General features: G+C 62.6%; 2 protein-coding genes across 8 annotated transcripts; one reads left to right on the top strand and one right to left on the bottom strand.

The window, feature by feature from the left end:
- The first annotated feature begins 105 nt into the window (after positions 1-105).
- Positions 106-5094, top strand: FASTK (Fas activated serine/threonine kinase). Of its 6 annotated transcripts, none has more exons than XM_045496181.1 (11): positions 106-341; positions 1126-1548; positions 2041-2220; positions 2347-2486; positions 2974-3187; positions 3292-3451; positions 3674-3765; positions 3850-3985; positions 4059-4173; positions 4288-4391; positions 4988-5094. In XM_045496181.1, the coding sequence occupies exons 1-11, from the start codon at positions 260-262 to the stop codon at positions 4995-4997; spliced, it is 1656 nt and encodes a 551-aa protein (XP_045352137.1). In that variant the 5' UTR covers positions 106-259; the 3' UTR covers positions 4998-5094. The 6 variants fall into 6 exon arrangements, with proteins under 6 accessions (XP_045352137.1, XP_045352139.1, XP_045352135.1 ...); XM_045496183.1 differs by having other exon boundaries at positions 3674-3776; positions 3872-3985; XM_045496179.1 differs by having other exon boundaries at positions 3674-3985.
- SLC4A2 (solute carrier family 4 member 2) lies at positions 4596-20472 on the bottom strand. 2 transcript variants are annotated; one of them, XM_045496177.1, is made up of 23 exons: positions 20004-20472; positions 17665-17778; positions 15801-15966; positions 15421-15662; positions 15222-15340; positions 13572-13804; positions 13338-13480; positions 12180-12360; positions 10110-10245; positions 9848-10013; positions 9581-9695; positions 9266-9450; positions 8929-9154; positions 8570-8785; positions 8341-8489; positions 8021-8215; positions 6897-7151; positions 6700-6789; positions 6334-6500; positions 5692-5945; positions 5421-5590; positions 4963-5136; positions 4596-4837 (listed from the first exon to the last, which is right to left on the bottom strand). In XM_045496177.1, exons 2-23 carry the CDS (start codon positions 17713-17715, stop codon positions 4757-4759), a joined length of 3714 nt encoding a protein of 1237 aa, XP_045352133.1. In that variant the 5' UTR covers positions 17716-17778; positions 20004-20472; the 3' UTR covers positions 4596-4756. The 2 variants fall into 2 exon arrangements, with proteins under 2 accessions (XP_045352133.1, XP_045352134.1); XM_045496178.1 differs by lacking the exons at positions 17665-17778; positions 20004-20472 and adding an exon at positions 17000-17082.
- Between the last annotated feature and the right edge of the window lie 157 nt (positions 20473-20629).

Genomic DNA, 20629 nt, shown 5'->3' with positions numbered 1-20629 from the left:
CTTCCGCTCTCTGTTCGCCGGAGCCTCAGAGCCGGGCCTTCTGGCTCCGCCCCCGTCACCGCCCAGGCTCGGCGCGCGCAGCTTCCCGGAAGCGGGGGGCGGGGCGCGCGGCGGCGGCCGCGGCGGCCGCGGCGGCGGCGGCGGCGCGCGCAGGGCCTGACGGGAGCCACGTCTGTCCCGGTCGGGGACTGAGCCGCTATTGGCGTCCGGGCCGCGATCCGGGGGCTGCTGGGAAGATGGCGGACTCGGTGGCCCGCCGATGAGGAAGCCGCGGAGGGAGCCCGGCTCCCGGGCCCCGAGACCGACTGAGGGAGCGACCTGCGCGGGGCCTGGGGAGTCATGTAGGGGTGGCATCTGCGGGGCGGGTTGCGGGCGGGCGGCGGGAGTTGGCGTTGGCGACCATGACTACGGTCTGCTGGCGTCCCCGGGCCCGGGTGGGTGTGGGGGCCCCTGACACGGCCGACTCCGCACCTTTGCAAAGCTGCGCGCTCGGGCTCCACGGGCGCCCCGCGAGGTGGGCGCTGCGTTCTCGTTTCACGGGTGGGGAGGCTTGGGCTGAGAGACGAAGCCACTTGTCCAAGGTCATGCCGGTGGTAAGCGGGAGCGCCCAGCATGGAACCCAGGACCGCCGGCTCCAGAGCCCGCGTTTCACCCTCCTCGCCGCTGCCTCCTCCTGCGGGAGGGGGAGGTGGTCGGGAGGGCGTATCGACGGGGCCAGCTGGGCTCCAGGCTGGGCACGACCACTAACCCGATTCGTGACCTCAGGCTTCACTGCCTTTCCTCTCTGGGCCTTGGTTTCTCCACCTGTGAAATCGATGTAGTGCCAGCCCTGCCTACCACCTCATAGGCGTGTGTAGAGGACCAGAGGAGATACGCAATGCATGTGGAATTGCTTTGTAAATATCACTGTGCCGCGTATACCGAAGGTGCCGTTTCAAAGGATGGAAGGAGGCAGAGAGGGGCGGGGTGGGGAAGACTAGAGCAGTCTCCAGGAAGAGCGAACATGAGTCTGGGTTGCTCCGACCCCAGGGCCCTCTGAATTGGGGAGCGAGGTAAGGAGTAAGATAGCGGGGTTTTCCTCCCCTTTGGAGAAAACCTCACCCCCTTTTCTGGGCTGCCCCTCAGGGTCTCCAACACCAAACTCCATGCTTCGAGTCCTGCTCTCTGCCCAGGCCTCTGCTGCTCGGCTCTCTGGCCTGCTGCTGCTCCCGCCAGTACAGCCCTGTTGTCTGGGGCCCGGCAAGTGGGGGGACTGGCCTCCTGGAGGAGGCCTCCATGCAGGCCCCGTGCAGGGGCTACAGCGGCTTCTGGAACAGGCGAGGAGCCCGGGGGAGCTGCTGCGCTGGCTGGGCCAGAACCCCACCAAGGTGCGCGCCCATCACTACCCCGTGGCACTTCGTCGTCTGGGCCAGCTCTTGGGGTCTCAGCCACGGCCCCCTCCTGTGGAGCAGGCCACACTACAGGACTTGAGTCAGCTCATCATCCGAAACTGCCCCTCCTTTGATATTCACACCATCCACGTGTGTCTGCACCTTGCAGTCTTACTTGGTGAGGAGGGTGTCTGGGGGTGGGTGGGTGTTAACGGAAGAGTAGAGAAAGAGCATAGAAGACCCGAGATCACTGACAGAATTCACCTCTCAGGCTCTGCCAGGAGTGGCGCATACCCTGGCACGCTTGCTGCCCCTCCCGTCATCACAGCAGACACCAGGAGTCCAGCAGCCTTCGTTCCAGCTTAGCTAGGGTGCCAACCCTGATTCCTTCCAATACAGTGCTCTAGAAAGCCACTATAGCGTGTCACCATTGGCATGAGATGAGAACTCACTTGCCATCTTTGTATAAGGCCTTCCCCACAGACCGTCCTGATACCATACGTTCACGTGGCGTTTCACCTTTCTCCAGTGTTTCCACTTACACTGTAGCAACCCTTCCAGTCCAGAACGTGGAGACGTGAGAGGTTGGGAATTCACCCACTGAACCCAGGACTGGAACAGAGCAGCTCTTCGTTACCAGGACTGCCTCCTCTGACCCTCTCCCTCTCAGGCTTCCCATCAGATGGGCCCTTGATGTGTGCTCTGGAGCAGGAGAGAAGGTTCCGCCTCCCTCCGAAGCCACCTCCCTCTCTGCAACCTGTCCTTCGCGGTGGGCAAAGATTGGAAGCTACTCTGAGCTGCCCTCGTTTCCTGAGGCATCCACGGCAGCATCTCATCCGCAGCCTGGCAGGTGCTGGAGGGGACTAAAGGCAGGTGGCGGGGAGGGGCCGAAGAGGAGGCAGGTGGTGGTGTCTGGCCTAAAAGGCGTCGTCCAGATCTGGCCCGAGGGTCCAGCATAATAGGCTGTTTTTCACAGAGGCCAGGCCGGAGGAACTGACACCCCACGTGATGGTGCTCCTGGCCCAGCACCTGGCCCGGCACCGGTTGCGGGAGCCCCAGCTTCTGGAAGCCATTGCCCATTTCCTGGTGGTCCAGGAAATGCAGCTCAGCAGCAAGGTGGGATTACCTCCCGCCCTGCCATGCTCCTCTCCCAGCCCTCCTCAGGCACCGTGTCAGGCCCAGCCCCCCATGCAGCTTGACCGGCTGCTGCTTCCTGCGGCAGACAACCAGCTAGGCTCTCTGCTCTGGCCCCTGGGGGTTCGTCTTTGCTCACACCCTCTCGGCTTGTCCACCTACCCAGCGTGTATGCCTGGTTCTCTGCAGTTCTCCAAGCACTCGGCGCTGTCTTAGCTTCGTTGAGCCCACTCCTCTAAGTCTTCAGGGCCGGCCCCCACAGCGACGTCTCCTCTACTGGTTTGATTAATCACATGGGGCTCAAGACACTGGTTACGCTGTCAAACTTCTGGTGTGTACGCCGGGGTAGAGGGATCGTTCCGCCTTCGCAGAGACAGCAGCTGGCAGGCCAAGCCTCCCCGAGGCTCAGCTTGTGGCGGATACCGGAGAACTGTTTCGTGCGGGGTGAAGGGCTGCTCTTCCTTCACAGGTGGTACAGAAGTTGGTCCTGCCCTTTGGGCGGCTGAACTACTTGCCCCTGGAACAGCAGTTTATGCCCTGCCTGGAGAGGATCCTGGCTCGGGAAGCAGGGGTGGCTCCCCTGGCTACTGTCAACATCTTGATGTCACTGTGCCAGCTGCGGTGCCTGCCCTTCAGGGCCCTGCACTTTGTCTTTTCCCCAGGATTCATCAACCACATCAGTGGTGCGCGGACAGGAGGGCTGGCTGGGTCCCCGAGGGCCAGCGGGCAGGGGCGAGTGGGGGTGGGGCCCCGCAGCCCAGCGAGCCTCCGGCCTGCTTTCCCACAGGCACCCCTCACGCCCTGATTGTGCGGCGCTACCTCTCCCTGCTGGACGCAGCCGTGGAGCTGGAACTTCCAGGATACCGGGGTCCCCGCCTTCCCCGAAGGCAGCAAGTGCCCATCTTCCCCCAGCCACTCATCACTGACCGTGCCCGCTGCAAGTACAGGTGGATGGGGCAGCCTGGGGGAGGGGAGGGGACCAGCCTGCAAGCAGCACAGAGTAGAAGAGCCAGGGGGACCCTGAACTGTCGCCCTAAGTGGTCACGGGAGGGGACAGAAATGGGCCTCGGGACACGGAAGGCATTTGCCCAGGGTGGAGAAGCGTGCAGGAGTGATTGAGGAGGACACTCTCGAGCCTTTCCATATCGGTGTTCCCCCTCCCCTCTCAGTCACAAGGATATAGTGGCGGAGGGGCTGCGCCAGCTGCTGGGGGAAGAGAAGTACCGGCAGGACCTGACCGTGCCTCCAGGCTACTGCACAGGTGAACCCCGGGTGGGGTGGCCCAGCCCGCAGGGATACAGAGCCGTGGCTGGAAGCCAGCGGCCCTTTCTCTTCCTCCCTCCAGACTTCCTGTTGTGTGTCAGCAGCTCTGGTGCCGTGCTGCCCGTGAGGACCCAGGACCCCTTCCTACCATACCCTCCCAGGTCCTGTCCCCAGGGCCAGGCTGCCTCTCAGCCCACGACCCACGACCCGGCCCAAAGGTAAGGGGAGAGGGCGGGGGAGCCTCCCCTGCCTCTGTGGACAGCACTCTGAGCTATGGTCCGCCCCCTCCAGGGTGGTGCTGATGCTGCGGGAGCGCTGGCATTTCTGCCGCGACGGCCGAGTGCTGCTGGGCTCGCGGGCCCTACGGGAGCGGCACCTGGGCCTGATGGGCTACCAGCTCCTGCCGGTGAGCGGCCCCTGCCTCGCCCCGGGAGAGGCTCCACGCCGTCCTTTCTCCCCTCAGCCCACGGGCCCTGTGGGTAACGTGCTGTCCTCCCTCCCCCCCCCCCCCCCCCCGCAGCTGCCCTTCGAGGAACTGGAGTCACAGAGAGGCCTACCCCAGCTCAAGAGCTACCTGAGGCAGAAGCTCCAGGCCTTGGGCCTCCGCTGGGGGCCTGAAGGGGGGTGAGGGGGCACACACGGGGCTCAGGATGACCCTCCGATGGGGGGGTGGACGATTTGCACTTTGGCTTTCTCTGTTTCGGTTTCTCATTAAAATCCCTTTCCTTCCTCATCTTGCATCTTGTTTCTGGGACAGGGAGCGGGCTGGGTTTCCCCACCTCTATTCCATCCGTGCCCCCTCCCCATACAGAGACAGAAGGCCAAGGATAGGTGGGGGCCGAAGCACTTTACTGTGGGGGGGGGTGAGGATGGTAAGGGGACTTTAAATTATTCACTTAAATAAAAACGAGGGAGGGGAGGGGGAGAGCACCCCCCCAGCCCCTGTTCCCTCTGTCCGTCTGTCCCTCGGCTGTCGGTCCAGGCAGCGGCTACACAGGCATGGGCATCTCATTGTACTCGTCCACACCCTCCCGCTCATCGAACACTGGCTCCGCCTCGTTAGCATCCAGCTGTGGGGGTGGAGGGAATCAAGAAGGTGGATCCTGACCTCAAGCTGGAAGGGGACGACCCCAGAGGGCACCGGCGACCCCAGAGGGCGCCGGCGGGGCTGGTGGGGAGGGGCTGGAGGCCTTACACATTTCATCTCTCGCTCGGTGAAGATTCGGGTGAGCACCACCATGCGGAGCGGCACTGTGAGGATGAGGATGAAGGGGAAGGCCAGGGAGGCGGCTGTGGACATGACCGCCCAGAGCAAGGCCAAGCAGAGCAGCTGCAGGGCTGTGAACAGGTGCATACGGAGGGTCCGAACCTGGGGGTGAGGCGGGAGGAGACACGTGAGCCCAGGCTTCTCCCCGGCCTCGGAGGGCCACCCGGCCAGCCACATTCAGGAGGCCCGCCGCATTCTTCCCTGCACAGGGGTGGGGATGGAAGTGCCTTCCTGGGTGCTTACCAGAGCTCAATGGCGGCTGGCCCAAGTGGGCAGATGGGGTGCCGGAGGGTATGACCCGCCCCCCCCCCCCCCCCCCCCGCCACGGACCCGGAGGAGCAGAGGCACGGAGCAGAGGCACGGGGCTCTTCGAAGCGGGCTCTTACCTTCTTGACGTAGGTCACATCTGGGTGGTGTTTGGGGGGCATGAGCAGCAGATGCAGCCGCTCGTAGAACTGGATCCCGTTAAGGGAGGTAACTCCCATGTACAGAAAAATTCCAAAGAGCACAGCCAAGGGGATCTGCCGGAGCAGGTCCCCGATAACCAAGGAGAGGCCTGGCGGGGGAGGGGGGGCGGAGAGGGAGGAACGGCTGGCACCAGGGCTCCCCATCCTCAGAGGCCCGTCTGGGAAGGGCGGGGGCAAGAGGTGGACGTACCCACAAGCAGGGCGACCAGCAGCCCTGTTACCCGCTGCTCCTTGACCTCCTGGATCTTGGGCTTGTCCCCAGGCGCCACGGCCTTGCTCATGACGGTGAGCGCGTTGGCGTGGGTGACGGAGCGGACAGTGGCGGCAGCCAGCCAGGGCAGGCCGAAGAGGGCACAGATGCCTCCCATGGCCACGATGAGCAGCAGGTCCAGGTGGAAGCCGGAGCCCTTCTGCAGCATCCGCTCCTTCTTGGAGATGATCAGCCTGAGTGGGGACAGGCACTCACTGACGCCCTGGGACCGGCTTGGCACAGAGCCGTTGTCTTTCCAGAGCATCCAGCCGGTAGCCTCTGTCTGTTTTTGGAAGCTGGTGGTCCCTGCCCATCCCGTCAGGATAAGACCTCTGTCACGGCTGAGCCTTCCCCAGGCCACCCTCCCTGCCCTTCAGGACAGCTTCCGGTCCGTACCGCGCCCATCCCAAGCAAACGTCAGTGGAACTTTCTATTGTCTACAAAATAAACTCTAGGGGCCAGCCAGGCATCCTGGGCTCCCCTTACCCCGTGCACCCATTATCTCCCAGCCTGGCTGGGGTTCCCTTCCGTGAATGATGTGGTTCCCGTCCACAGGGCGCCCTCCTGGCTGGGACCACTCACGTGGTGATCTGAGTCTCCATGAAAATGAGGATGAAGACCAAGATGGCGGGCAGCAGGCTGGCAACCATCATCCACACGGGGAAGGAGCTGTTCTCCCCCAGAGGGTTGATGACCCAGCCCCGCTTTTCTGGGGCTGTCACGGAGAATCCACTGGGCACGCTCAGCTTCTGCAGGATAGAGGTGGGCCTGGGGGTCGGTGAACCTTGCAGGGAGAGCCCTGAACTGCGACGGGCAGGGTGAATGCCGAGGGCCTGCTGTGGCAGAGGCCTGGTGTGTGCCCAGCTGAGAGGCAGGGGCTGGGCTGGAGAACATCTGGAGCCAGGTGCCAGGCAGCGCCCCCTCCCTGCTGCGTGTGCTCCACCTTACCTGGGTATAGGTGTCCTCAATACTGTAATCCACAAGCACCATGATGAGGATCGCGATGGGCACCCCAAAGTCCCCAATCACCCGCCGCACCTGTGGGCAAGCACCGTGCTCAGGCCCCCCGCCTCCCTCCAGCCGTGACTCGGTCACCCTTCCCGGCCCCCCGCTTCCACCTCCCTCCGGCATTTCAGCCCACACACCCGGCCAGGGAAGAACCGGCTGTTCTTGAATTTGCGCAGGAAGAAAGCGATAAAGAAGGTGCCGGCCATGAGCACCAGCGACAGCAGGGCCGTGTTGGGCTGGCCCCGGGGCCTCCCCTGCCCGGCTGGCACAGATGAGCTCCCATTCCCCGGCCCCAGCGTGGCTCCTGCCCCGTGCCACGTGGTGTTCTCGCCGCTGTCTGCCTCAGAGCTATTGGAGACGGAGCAGCCGTGGAGGGGGTGTTCCTGGAAGATCTGGGGAGAGGACAAAGGACTCCATCGGTGAAACTGGCAAGATTTCTGGGTCTGGATGTATGCTGAGTGGGGCAGACGGGATAGGGGATGGTGGGCCTGGCCTCACAGGGGTTGTCCTGCTGATCAAGAAAATGGCTGAAGTCGCCAGCTGTGAGCAAGGGAAACCGGGCACGAAGAGAGGGGCTCGTCTACTTCGGGCAGCTGCGGACTACAGAGGGGCAGAGTGCGGGGCAGAGTGCGGGGCGCAGAGGACCGCAGTGGCAGTCTCCTAAGCCTGACCCAGGCAAGGGTCTGGCGCCCAAGCTGGGACTCTTTGTCACCTTGGGGGCGTTTCTCTTTTATGCTTCTGGGTTGTTTGCCACTTCAACAAAAGGACGTATTACTTTTGTTATTAAAGCACGTGTGAGTGGGGCGCCTGGGTGGCTCAGTCGGTTGAGTGTCCGACTTCGGCTCAGGTCATGATCTCACGGTCCGTGAATTCGGGCCCCGCGGCGGGCTCTGTGCTGACAGCTCGGGGCCTGGAGCCTGCTTCGGATTCTGTGTCTCCCTCCCCTCGGCTCCTCCCCTGCTCACTCTCTCTCTCTCAAAAATAAAAAGATAATTAAAAAAAACCAAAAACACGTGGGTTTTTAAGATTGACGTGCAGCTCCAGTATGTGTGTTGCTGGTGACAGGGAGGGTGGCAAGGGGCCAGGAGGAAGAACCAGCCCGTGCTCCGTGGGCTCCTCAGACAGCAGCCCAGGGGAGCTTCGGACAGCCTGGAACCTCACACCCGGAAGCGAGAATGAGAGACGGGCAGGACGTGCCCTGGCTCCCTCTGGTCCCGAGGCCTCACCCCTCCCAGCCCTGTTCTCAGCAGGGCCTGCTCACCTTAATCAGCTTGTAGAAGGTCTCGTAGATGAAGATGAGGGAGATGAGGAAGGCAAAGATCTCCTGGGTGAACCGGGAGACGAAGCGCACCAGGAAGCTCCCCTCCAGGGCCACCATGAGCAGGGCCAGGAGCACCAGCCAGAAGCCGATCCACACGCGGCCCACCAGGTACTCCAGGTTGTTGCTCCTGCAGAACTGGGGGGGCGACCGGTCAGGTCCAGAGCCCCGGGGGGCTAACAAGGCGGGCGTGTCGGGGAACAGGAGGGGCAGCTGCGGCGGGGCAGGAAGAGCCAGCCCCCAGGTAGCCTGCGGGCCCTTACCGAGAAGAAGGCCTCCTCAAACACCAGCAGGGGCCCAGAAAAGCCGATCACCAGCAGCGGCTGGGCCCCCAGCAGGCAGAAGATCACACCCTGGAGCGCCGTGGACATGATCAGCTCTGACACCCCAATCAGGTCCTGAGTTTTCTCTCCTGGGGTGGCAGGGAGCAGCTCAGGAGCTGGCAACCAGGGCCCTGTGCGTGCCCTGCCCCCACCCGAAGCCTCTCCTTACCCAGCAGCCCCCCGAAGGTGATGGCAGGGGACAGGGCCGCGAAGTAGATGAAGATGACGGCAGCCAGGCACTGAGGGTCAAGCGCATCTCGGAAGTCACTCAGGTAGTGGGGATAGCGGCGCCGCACGTCCCGGATCAGGCCCCCAAAGGGCCGGCCCGTCCGCCGGAGCGGATCGTCTTCGACTGCGCCTGCCGCCTCTACCATCTGTAGGAGCGCTGCAGCCCAGGCCTCCGTCAGGGCGCCCGCCGCGGCCCCTCCGTGCTCACCCCGCTCCTCCGCGTACACACGGACCCCAGCCGGAGCCCCCGAGCCCCCGCGGGCAGCCCGCTTCTCGCCCCTGGCCCGCACTGGCCCATACCCTTATCTTGGGCCGACTTGGGCTCCAGTCCCGCCCCCGTGGGCAGCAGCCGGCCCTGCTCCTCTCGCTTCTTGAGCATCTGGCGTTGGAAGTGAGCGACGGATCGCAGCAGCTCCTCGCCCTGCACCTCCGAGGGCGGCAGCACCACGCTGCAATCCAGGAAGGCGTTGATGGCGGTCAGCAGGTCCTCCCGCTCGTCTGCCAGGTAGGCTGCCTCGTGGAATTGCTGTCAAAGCAGGCCAGGGACCGGTGAGGGCACGGGGCGAGGCCAAGGGGCCCGGAGCAGGGCTGGGAGAGACCCCCGGGGCGTCCTGGCGGGCGCTGGGGAGGGCCTGACCTTGTCGGACATGAGGGTAGAGATAGAACGGCCGATCTCGTGGTAGTCCATGTTGGCGCTGCTCGGGCCCAGAAGCAGGAAGAGGAAGCGCACGGGCACGGGTACCTCTAGCACCGCGTCCAGCTCCACGGCCTCCCGCAGCCGCACGAAGGCCATGGTGGGGCGGGAGAGGAACTCCACGCAGCCTAAGGGCACGGTGCCATCACGGGCAGGAGAGGGCACGGGCCGCCCCCCGGCCCCTGGTCCCCAGCCCCAGGGTGGCACCGAGGCAGGCGTGGCCGCCGACACCCCTGCCCCCGAGACTCGCCCACATACCCACAAGGACCACCGTGGCCTCGGCGTTCTCGGGGATCTTCTCCAGGAGCTTCAGTTCGTGCTTGGACTTGGAGCGAGTGATGCCGGCTGGCGGGGCTGGAGGTGGCAGCTCCCGCTGGAAACACGGAAGAACGGAGCTCAGCCCTGCCGGCCCCAGCCCCCACCCCGCCGCCCCACCCGGCGTGTTCACACCGGGCTCGCTCGCAGTCCCTCGGCCAGCCGTGGTGGCTGGGACCTGAACCAGGTAGGGCCACCGTTCCCCCTCACCTCTCGTTCCACCTCTAGCCGAGTCTCGGGAACGCCTCCGATGAGAGGCTCAGTGACATGGGGGTCGCTCTCGGCCCCCTGGCTGTGGTGATGCCCTAGCAGGGAGCCCAGGGAGCCGGCTGAGATGTTTCGAGGGAAGGAGAAGTCCTTCTCATCACTCGGGTGGCTAGAAGAGCAGAGGGCGGTGAAGGAAGGAGAGCGGTGGCCAGGGCAAGGGTCAGGCAGGCAGGGGCAGCAGTGGGGGGGGGGGGAGGGGACTCACCTGTGTTTCAGCAGCAGGGCCCGCAGCACGTTGGCTCTGTCTTCAGCCTTGATCTGGTCAGAGATGACCATCTGCTCCACCACCTGGTGGGCCACCCCAGGCAGGGTCTGCTGGTCCAGGTCCAGAAGCACAGCCCCTGGAACAGGATGGCACAGAGGGGCCTTCATCCCCAGGCAAGAAACGCAGCCAGGGGGCGGAAGGGAGAAAGAACCAGGGACAAGGGGCCAGCTAGGTAAGCATGGTCCCAGGAAGGAGCGCTGGCCCAGAAATCAGCGAGCAGGGCTCCAGGCCCCAGCCCCATCACCTCTCTGACCTGTTCCTTCCAGCACTCTCTCCCACAACAACATCGTGGGGCTCAGCAGAGGCCACCGAGGCAGGGCCCTCCCAGAGGCCCCTTCCAAGGAGTGCACAGCCTCAACTGGGGCGCCCCAGGCCGTCCACTCAGACAGGGCCACTTTTTTTGTTGTTAGAAAGTTCCTCCTTTCAGCGAGCCCCACTCTGCCTCCCCTAACATCCACTCTAGGGTCCTAGTTCTGCCCTCTGAGCGTGACACAGCCCATCTGTGGCCTTGAGTCACCTGAATATGTCACCCTCCGCCCCGAGCTCCTCGACTTCCCCAAGTCCATCGGCTGCTCACAGGACAGTTTCCAGATCTTTCTCCCAGTCACTGCTCTGAACGACTATTTGATACAGAAATGGAAGTCCTTTCAAAAGCGACCAGGTAATTTGTCAAGGTCACTTGCAGGAACACAGAACCAAAGAACGGACAGAACCAAAGACCCCTGAGCAGCCAAAACGGATCGCAAAGTCCTGTGATAAAGCACCTGCACTGTGGCACCTCATACAAAGCCTGCAAGCCTCGCTCAGAGCCTATTTACTCCTGGTTTTGAAATAATTCTGACAGAAGGTTTCTGAGTCCCCAGCTGCATACAAATAGGCCTTCTGACAGCAACCGGGAGTGACTTCCCCAACAGGAAGGAGCAAACAAAGAGCAGAAATATCAGACCTAGACCTCAAGACTCCTGCATCTTATTTTTTTAGTGAAATTTACATAGCCTGTGGGGCCCCTGACTGGCTCAGTCGGTGCAGCATGTGACTCCTGATCTTGGGGTTGTGAGTTCAAGCCCCACCCTGGGTGTAGAGATTACTTAAAAATAAAAATCTTTGAAAAAAAAAAGAAAAAGAAAAAGAAAATTCACGTAGCCCTATAGATTAGATCATTTCAGAAAAGTTTCCATCAAAATTCTTTAAAAACATGTCAGCATCCCAAACATACCAGCTTCAGTTATCTGAAAACATCACTTAAAGAAGCCATTTGCTAAAAATCCCAGATAACAGAGAGTTGTGTCAATCCTGCCCTGCAATCACCAATGACAGAGCCCAAGAGGTGACAGGCTATATGACATCATGAGAAGAGAAGGCTCTGTCCTGAGCTCTGGTAACATCATACACTGTGCTGGTTAAGACAAATTTGGGGGGGGAGGGGGGCGGGGGTATGCTTGAGTGGCTCAGTCGGTTAAGCATTTGATTAGGTCATGATCTCACAGTTGGTGAGTTTGAGCCGCACGTCGGGGTCTGTGCTAACAGCTCAGAGTCTGGAGCTTGATTTGGCTCGTGTGTCTCCCTCTCTCTCTCTGCCCCTCCCCTGCTTGTGCTCTGTCTCCCTCTCTGTCTCAAAAATAAATAAACATTTGGGGCACCTGGGTGGCTCAACTGGTTAAGCATCCGACTCTCGATTTTGGCTCAGCGCATGATCTCGCGGTCCATGAGATCGAGCCCCACATTGGGCTCCACACTGACGGTGCGGAGCCTGCTTGGGATCCTTTCTCTCTGCCCCTCCCGCACTCGCGCTCGCTCTCTCAAATTACATACGATTAAAAAAATGTTTTAAAAAATAACACGCCACAACTAAAAAATAATAAAAATAAATAAGTAAATAACCATTAGGAAAGAAGAGATAAATCTGTGGGTTTCTGGTCCTCAGAGAACAGGCTCAGTCAACAAGATTTACCTGGGAGGAGGATGGGGCGGGGGGGGGGGGGGGGGGGGGGGGGGGGCAGGGCAGGTTACCATGAGCCAGGGTCCGGCGGAGCTCGAGGAGGCTGCGGAAGGACAGGGAGGCCACGTGGGGCTTCCCCCAGCGCTCCGTCTCCTCCTCCACATCCTCCTCAAATTTGATCCAGCGCGCTGTCTCCCGCCACTGGGGCTCCTGGTTTTTGTCCAGCAGCAACTCATTGAGCTCCACAAATACCTTGGGATAAGATAAAAGGGCACGACAAGGTCAGAGCCAGCGGAGTCCAGGGGCTGTTCTCCAAGACAATCAGTGTCAGGGTGGGCGGGTGACCCGGCACGGGGCATGGCACGCAGGCACGGAGGTACATAGGTACGGAGTTCCCTCCTCTGTAAAACGGGAGTAGGCCTCAAAGGCCTGTTATGAGGATCGAAAGAAAAAGTACACAAGATGCTCGGCACCGTACGTGACGTAGTAAATGCTTGATGAACGGTCACCACCCAAGCCCCCCGACACTGGAGCACGTTCAAGAACTGACCAAACTGACTGAGAACCACAGAAGAGCAGTCACCGCTGAGGGCACTGAGCAGAGGCATGAAGGAACCGAGTGCAGAAAACGCTCTGTGTCCAGGGAGAGTTAGCCAGGTGTTTCCGTGTGCAAAAAAAAAATCACCGAGCTGTACGGTCAGCCCCAGCGCACCTCGCTGTATGCTGTGAGACCTCAATAAAAAGGTCAAAAAAAAAAAAAAAAATCCACTGGAAGGGGTGGGGTTCAAGACCAGAGCCCTGGAGCCTAAGATGGACAGCGTCACTAAGTAACAGTGATCCTGGCCAATCGCTGCCCTGATTGATGGCTCGTGCCAGCTGGGCGGTCATCTTCACAGGTGTGGAAGGCCCAAATGAGCACAGGTGACTGGATTCCGAAAAATGACACGTACGGCTCTACAGAGCCACCTCTGACCCAAAGGGTCCTCAAGCTCCTCACTGCCAGCTGCCAGGAAACGGCCACGATATAGAAATGAACAGGGTCTAAGACGTGAAACAGAATCCTAACACCCAACTCAACAACGTCAAGGATTCTTGGGCAGTGTACAAGCTCCACAACTGCAGATGGCAGTCCTGGAGTTTGAAATTATTGCTGGGGCGAGGGCAGGGGGCGGCTGTGGGGAGAAGATGGACAGGGAGATGACCGAAGAGCATGAAGTGGAGAACAGTACCTCGTGAGGCTTGTGGGGAGCCCGGGGCCGGGTCCGAGGCGTGGGGCCAGGCTCTCGCCCTTCCCGGCCACCCTGCCCAGACCCTTTGGCATTCTTCCGCACCAAGTGCCGACGCACTCCAGGAACGTCCTCGAACCGGTGGCCTGCGGGAGGCAGAGAAACGGTGTCGGGCTCCCCCTTTCTCTTACGCCCCGTTCCCACCAGCATGGGGCATGGCCCGCGCCCAGCACTCACTCTTCATGAGGTCTAGGTCAGCGGTGGCCAGTGTCTGGGCCTCACTCTCGTCTGTGGGGACTCGGGGCAGCAGAGCCTGCTCAGCCCCAGTCATGCTTCCAATACGCCTCCTCTCCTGCAGGTTGTAGCTTCGGTGCCCAGGCTGCGCTTTGGGCTGGGGGCGCCCGGAAGCTCCCCCATCATCACCTCCTGCCGCGCCACTGGCCACAGCCGCCACCTCTTCCGCCGGGGCTCTGGACCGACAGAGCAGCGGTGAGCGAGGCCACACAGCAGGATCCTGGGAAAGGGACTCCAACCAGACCCCCTGCTCCCGCTCCCCGCTCTTGGTGGGTGTGGGCGTGGAAGAGTGAAGATCCCAGGAGCGGATGCAGCATTTAAATCTGGCCCTACCCTCTCCTGGCCGTGCTGCCGGAGCAATCGCACCGGCTCCCTCCAAACGTAAACTGCTCAGCAGCAAAAGAGAGCTGGGGCCAGCCTCCTGGGGTGTGGGGCAAGGGGATGCCGGGAAACGCACCTAGTACAGCGCCCCCCGCCCCCACCAAGCACACCCCTCGCCACGGACCCAAAGAGGGTCACGCGTCCAAGTTCCTAACCAAATGGAGTCAAGTACGTAAGAATGGGCCTTTAAAAGTACAGACGGCTCCCTGGAGGTCATGAGAACACAAACGCCTTGTCCTTACAGGTGCCAGCTTCTGCTCCTGTCCCCCACATCAGGATGCCCCCTTCCTCTCTACCGCTGCCAGGGAGCCCAAGCCCTGCCACATCATCCTAAACGGCTCCTCCCCAGCCCCGAGCCCAGGTGCCGAACGAGGCCCTCCTGACAGGCTTTCTCCCCCAGTATCCACCCACCCCTCGCCCCCGGGCTCTCGGTTCTGTCTGCACCCCTGCCCACAAATCTGACCTACTTTTCCAACGCTACGCTCTCTCTGAGGCTCCTCCGCCTCCCACCGGCCCCTGGGCTGCCCGCCAGCTTGTGCCCCCGTGCACACGGCCCATGTGCTGCCTGCAGCCTCAAGAGAGTCGTGGAGCACGCCCTTCTGTTCCCCGCAGCCCTTCACACTGCCTGGCACCCAGAAAACAACAGGTCCGTGATAGTGGTGACCTTGAGGCCCAGGGCAAAGTGGTTTCCTCCAACAAGCCTCTTCGGGCTGACACCCCCAAACTCCAATCCCCCGCTGATACCGCCTAAATCTGCCCTTCAGCACAGTAACTTTTCTGGTGCCACTTCCCAGGAGCGAAGGGGGGTTCTCTTCGTCTTCTCGCATCTTTGGAGCCCCAGGGGGTACTCGGAGGTTACGGATCCAACCCCTGATCCCGTGCTCGCTGCTCTACCCGAAGCCACAGGTGCAGGAGACGCGGGTGGGGGGTGGGGGGCGGCCTTAGCCTGCACACCTGTTCTGTGCCCGGCCAACCCACGCTTAACTTTCATTCACACCACCCTTCGATTCCTGCAACCGCCTTGTGAGAGAGGTTCTATTCTTCTGCACGTGGAAAGGCGGAGGCTGAGAGAGATCGTACTTGCCCAAAGGGGCAGGGCTGGGATTTGAGCCCCCAGTCTGAGGATCCTGAGGCTCGTGCTTTTTTCTTCTTTTTTTTTGTTCCTACATCACCTCACTGACACCAGGAGGGGAAGTCTCTGGGGACACTTACCCAGTCTGGGCCCCTCTGCTGGCCCGGGGAGCCCCCTCCTGGTGGGGCAGCGGTGGAGGAGGGGATGGACTGGTCCTCTCTGCCTTCCGGTCGGGGCCTTCATCCTCCTGGAGAAAGAACTGGAACAGGAATCCATGAGGGCAGGTGAGGCCAGGCTAGGGATCCCGGAGGCACCCCCAGGAGCCCTGCCCCCACTCACCTGAACCGAAGAGGGTGTGGAGGCAGGGGACGGTTGGGTAAGTGCCCGGGCCCCCTCGGCCTCACTGGCCTCATCCTCATCTTCCTCCCCCTCTTCAATGGTGGGGGTCTCCCCGGTAGGGGAGGCTCCAGGGCGCCTGCGAGGCTTCCTTCCCAGGCCCTGGGGGGTCTTGCGGCGGCGGGCGTCCGGAGGCAAGTGGGCAGACAGCGGGTGATGGATGTGGTGGGAGGACTGGCGGTGGTCTACAGGGAGGAGGGGGCCTGGATGCAGGCGAGGCGCAGCATCCCTCCCCTCCCCCGCCGCCCTGGTTCCTCCCACTAGGCCCCGCCAGCCCCTCCCCTGCTGGACAGTCGAGCCCAGTGCCCCCGCTGCCCCCTCACATTCAAAGTCTTCCTCCCCATAGCTGCGGCCTGGCTCCTCTCCTCCTCGAGACCCAGCCTCCTGCAGGATCTCCTCAAACCGCTCCACACCCAGCGTGCGGTGGAGTTCATCCTCCTCCTGCTCGGGGAACCCAGGCGCTGCAGAGCCCAAGCTCTCTGGCTCTGGCTGTGGGGAAGAAGGGGCGGAGAGGACACACGGGGGCTCACCAAGGGTCGTACCCCGAAACCCCACCCTGTGCTGAGCTGGGGATCCAGGACCCCCCCACCAGCAGCCTTCCCCTCAAAGGCCAGGGCCATCCGCGCTTGGCACGTGTGCCTGTGCCCGTTCCGGTCCGTTCTAGGGCAGGTGCAGAATCCTGTGGATCCAGCCCCGAGGTAGGGCAGGGCGTGTGAACTGGCCAGTTCACATGGCTGCTGGTGAACAAATCCCCTCTGGCTGGAGAACAACTATCGAGCCTGAAAAGTAACTTCTGGAGGTGCCCAAGCTGACTGGCCGGGACTCTTCTGAGTCAAAGTGAAACCAAACCCCTGGATAGGAATGTAACGCTTCACCTTGTCAGGAATTCCCCCGCCCCCCCCCCCCACCACACCAACCCCAGCGGTACCCCACCGAGCCCAGGGCCCCTCAGCCGGCTCCTAGCCCCGCCTCTCACCCCCTCCCCCACCTGAGTCATACTGCAGGAGAGGAGCAGCGGACTGCGGTGGCGGCGATGCTTTGGAGAGCTCAGCCTAGCTAAGCAGCCTGCTGCCTAGCCACAGTCTTTGTCCAGCCCCCACCACCCCTGCCAGTCTCAGCTCCAAGCACCGCCAAATATTTGCTCTAGAGCTTCTGGACCTCAAGGGCATCGGGATCTCCAAGGGCGGGGTATGGAGCCCCCTCCGTGGCGGTGCCAGTAGCCAGAGCAAGGGGAGGAGGACTAAGAAGAAGGCGGGTCCTGGAGAGACACCGAGGTGGGGACAGGAGCAGCAGGGAGTGGCAGGGATACTGGATACAAGATACAGGGGTCGGGGGGCTTGCTCCCCGCCCCACCCCCCTGCCCCGCCACCGCCCATCTTGGCAGCTCTAGCCCGTTCCCTAAGCGCCGGGCTCCACTCTCACCAGAATTAGCAGCAGGAGGAAGGCGGCAGGAGGTGGCTGAAGCGAGTGAGCACAGGGAGCTACCCAGGGTGGGAACAGGGGGGTCAAGAGCCCCTCGCACCTGAGGCCGCAGGAGGAAGTCCATGGCAGGCAGGGGTGAACTCGGGAAGGAGAGGGAGGGGACCTGCCCGTGCCCTTTCCCAGTCACGTGCCCTGCTGGGCCAGATGACCAATAAGGGGCTGATTATGGCACTTGGGGTTAATCATTACACTCCTCAGGAAAATCAGGAGGGGGCCACGTGGGGCGATGGCCACGTGGGGCAGGGCAGGGCGGGCCTGGGTGGCACGTGGGGCCAGGGGCGGGGCTGTTGCTGCAAGCAAACTGCCCAGAACCACTGTGCTAGGGCGCTACTGCCTCTAAAGCTGGGTCAGAGGGGGTCGCCAGGTTACAGACCCAGGGTCCCCAAAGTTCCTCTCTCTCTGAGGCTAAAGAACCTCCCAGGTCTTCAGGAAGACAGCCTCCACTCCCTCCACGGGACTGGAAGTAGCATGACCCCCCTCCAACCAATACACATCCCAGACCCCAGAGACCCCGATAAGGCCAGGGGAGGGATGGCAGCACCCCTCCCCAATCCATCAGAGGCTCCCCTTCCTCCAGAGTCTGCCTACACACACATACACACGCGCACACGCAGACACACACGCACACACCCGTTTGATGTGGACCCTCCGTCAGAGCACCTGTGGCCGGGGGAGGGGCGGTGAGGTGGGCTGGGCAATACTCACAGTACAGAAAGAATCTGCGCCCGAGGCGGGGCGCCGGGGGGCGCTGCTCATGGCCAAATCTTAGCCCTTTTCACTGTCACTGCGGCTTTCAGGGCAACAAGGCGGCGGCATAACCTGAGCAGGGGGAGAGGACCGATCACGTGAGAGCAGGCCTCCAGGCAGAAGTGCCCCGGCCTTGCTCAGCCCCCCAACATACACCCCACCCGGGGAGGGGGGGAAAACAGGTCTCAGGGATTTCCTGCCAGCTGGCACTGACCGGTCTCCCTGTGGCTCGGGATCCTCTAGACTAGGAAGGGTTTTAGGGTGTCCCTTAGAGGCCGGAGGGCAAAGAAAAAAGTTACTTATAGGAAGAAATGAGAAAAACAGAGAGGAGAGGACTGAGGCCAAGGAGGCCACAAAAGGCCAAGTGACTAAGGGCGTCCAGGCCCAGACCTCCAGAGAAGGCAGCAGAAATCAGGGTGGGGAGTGGAGCAGAGAGGGGGAGAAAAGACAGGCTGAAAAGGCAGAATCAGGAGCAGTGACTGGTGGCACCCGATGGGGGCTGACCAAGAGAGGAGTATCCTGGGGAGAGGCAGACACCCCGTGGAGCAGAGCGGGGAGAAGGCAAAGGAGAGACTGGAGGGAGCCCCAAACGGCAAGCAAGGGGGTGGCAGAGACACCAGACCCAGGGCTGGGAGGAGACACAGGACTGTACCCCCTCCCCTGATGAAGTTGCTCCCTGGGGGGAGGGGCAGGAGCCCAACTCCACTCACTCAGTGGGAGGGAGGAAGGGAAGACAGCGGGCAGCGGGCACTGGCAGGACGGAGCTTTATAATGGGGGAGGGGCACGTGACGGACTGGGAAGAGGGTGGGCACAGAAACCCTGAGGTTCTGCCCTAAGGGGCAGTCCTGATCCCTCCCCTCCCCTAGGCGGGAGCCAGGAAAATATGAGTGTCAGGGCTGACGCCCTCCTGACTGTGACTGTGGGGGTGTCTGGGGAGGGCACTGTGTGTGTGGTGGGGAAGCAGAACAGTTGTGGTTAAGGAACCTGACCAGTGCAAACCAGGGTACTCATTCCTAGTGGGGGAGGCGGGGGTGGGGGGGCACTCAAGGTTCTCCAAAGTAAAGTACTTAATAAGTTCCCCAGTGTGTTGTCGGGGGCGGCGGGGGGGGAGGGGGACACAGTGTCCCACTTAGGGCAAACTCAGCATAAGACAGGTCAGCGGAGGGTCAAACAATATACATCTGGGGGGTCAGTCCAGGGTGGGGAGCCGGGAGCAACACATTCTTGGCAAGCACTCCACTCAGCTGACGCTCTCCTCACCTCCCCCTAGCAGGCCTTCAGCCAGAGCCCGTCTGGTGTGGGGGAGAGGGGCACAGGGAGGCCCCCCCACCCCCGCCCGAGAAGGGTGTGTGGTGTCTTGGGCACCTGCAGGTGCCCCACTCCCACTTCCAGGCTGTGCCCTCAGTGTACTCCTCCACCCCCCGCCCCCCACCCCCTCCCCGCCGTCCCAGAACACAAAGCAGCTTCTGTCCAGAGCATCGGTGCCGATAATCCGGGGTGGGGGCACATTCCGGGACCAGCCCCGACCGGCCCGGAGGATTAGCATCTCCCCCACCCCTGCCCAAGGGATTAGCACCCCGGACCCCCACTTGGGCATTAACCACCCCCCAAGTGAACTCGCACATTCCACAGCTCTTCGACGACGTGTGGCTGGTGGGGGTGGGGTGGGGGCGGAGGGAGGAGGATAAAGTGGATTTCAGGCAGCGCCGCCCCCACACTCAGCGCGGGCTCCCCACCCAGACAAGCCAGCCCGCCCCCCCCCCCCCCCCAGTCAGGTTCAACTCTCCAGGCTCATCTTTCCCATCCCCACCCAGGTGCTCCCTCTTCTGCCTGACCCCTTGTCCTGACCTGACCCGACACCCCCTCCCTTCCCAGCTCCGCCTCCTAACCCGGAGGTCGGGGGTAGCGCCTGGGGCGACCCCCAGGCTAAGGCACCCTGGACGGGCCTTAAGGATAGAGCAGGGGGTCTTAGGGAGGGGGTATCGTCTGGAGCTCGCCCAGGAATTGGGAAGGCCGGCGGCGCCTCCCAGAGACTACCCTCTCCTGGTGGCAGGGGGCGCGGCACCCTCGATTTAGGCAACTCTAAAAAACGGACCCCAGATCCCGCTCCCGACCCACACTCCGCGCGCCTCCGCATCCTTCTCCCCCAAGACCTCGCTTCCCCGCGCCCCAGTCTCCGCCCCTTCCTCCACTTCCACTCCCTCCCTGCTCTGAGTCCCGAGTTCCCCCCTTTCCTTCCCCCTCCCTTCCTCCCTCCGCGGCCCTGGCCCTCCTCCGCCGCCACCTCTCCGCTTACCCGCTTGCTCTGGACTTCGTGCCCCGGGGGTCTCGGGGTCTCTCCCCCTTCTCCGGAGCCCTCGCGCGCTCCCGACGACTCCCTAGTGCCCACCTCGGGGCGCACCCCCGCCGCTCCCAACTTCTCCCAACTCAACTTTCCCCCGCGCCGCGGGCAGGCCAGCCCCCTGCGTGCGCGCCCCCCCGGCGCACCGTGCGCGGCCCCGCCGCAGCGGGTAGGGAGGCGGGGAGCCGGGGCCGAGACCCGGGACGGAGGCGCGCTTCCAGACACCGCCCCGCGCTGGGAGCCCGGCGCCCCAGCGGCCACCCTCTCTCCTTCGGCTCAGTCCCGTGAGGCCGCCGCCCGGGCTTCCCGGCACGGGACTTGAGCACCCTGAGGACGCCGTCTCTTGGCCGCATTAGGCACCTCGGGGCGGAAGGGAGCCTGCCTCACGCTGGGGATCCCAGGCAGGAAAACGGCGACACAAAAATGATCGGGAAATTCCGGGTGGAGGAACTTGAAATAGAATGCATCGGGGTCAAGATTCTCCCCCTACCACGCCCCTCCCCACCCCCTCCCCAGTAATCCCCACTGCCTCCAAGAAAGGCCGCGTCTTTGCCTGGGGGACGGGAGGGGGTTGGCGATAG

Source organism: Leopardus geoffroyi, chromosome A2 (assembly GCF_018350155.1).
Source record: "Leopardus geoffroyi isolate Oge1 chromosome A2, O.geoffroyi_Oge1_pat1.0, whole genome shotgun sequence".
In the NCBI taxonomy this organism is placed as follows: Eukaryota; Metazoa; Chordata; class Mammalia; order Carnivora; family Felidae; genus Leopardus; species Leopardus geoffroyi.
Note: the sequence above shows the minus strand (reverse complement) of the source record. Positions and strands in the feature narration are given on the sequence as shown.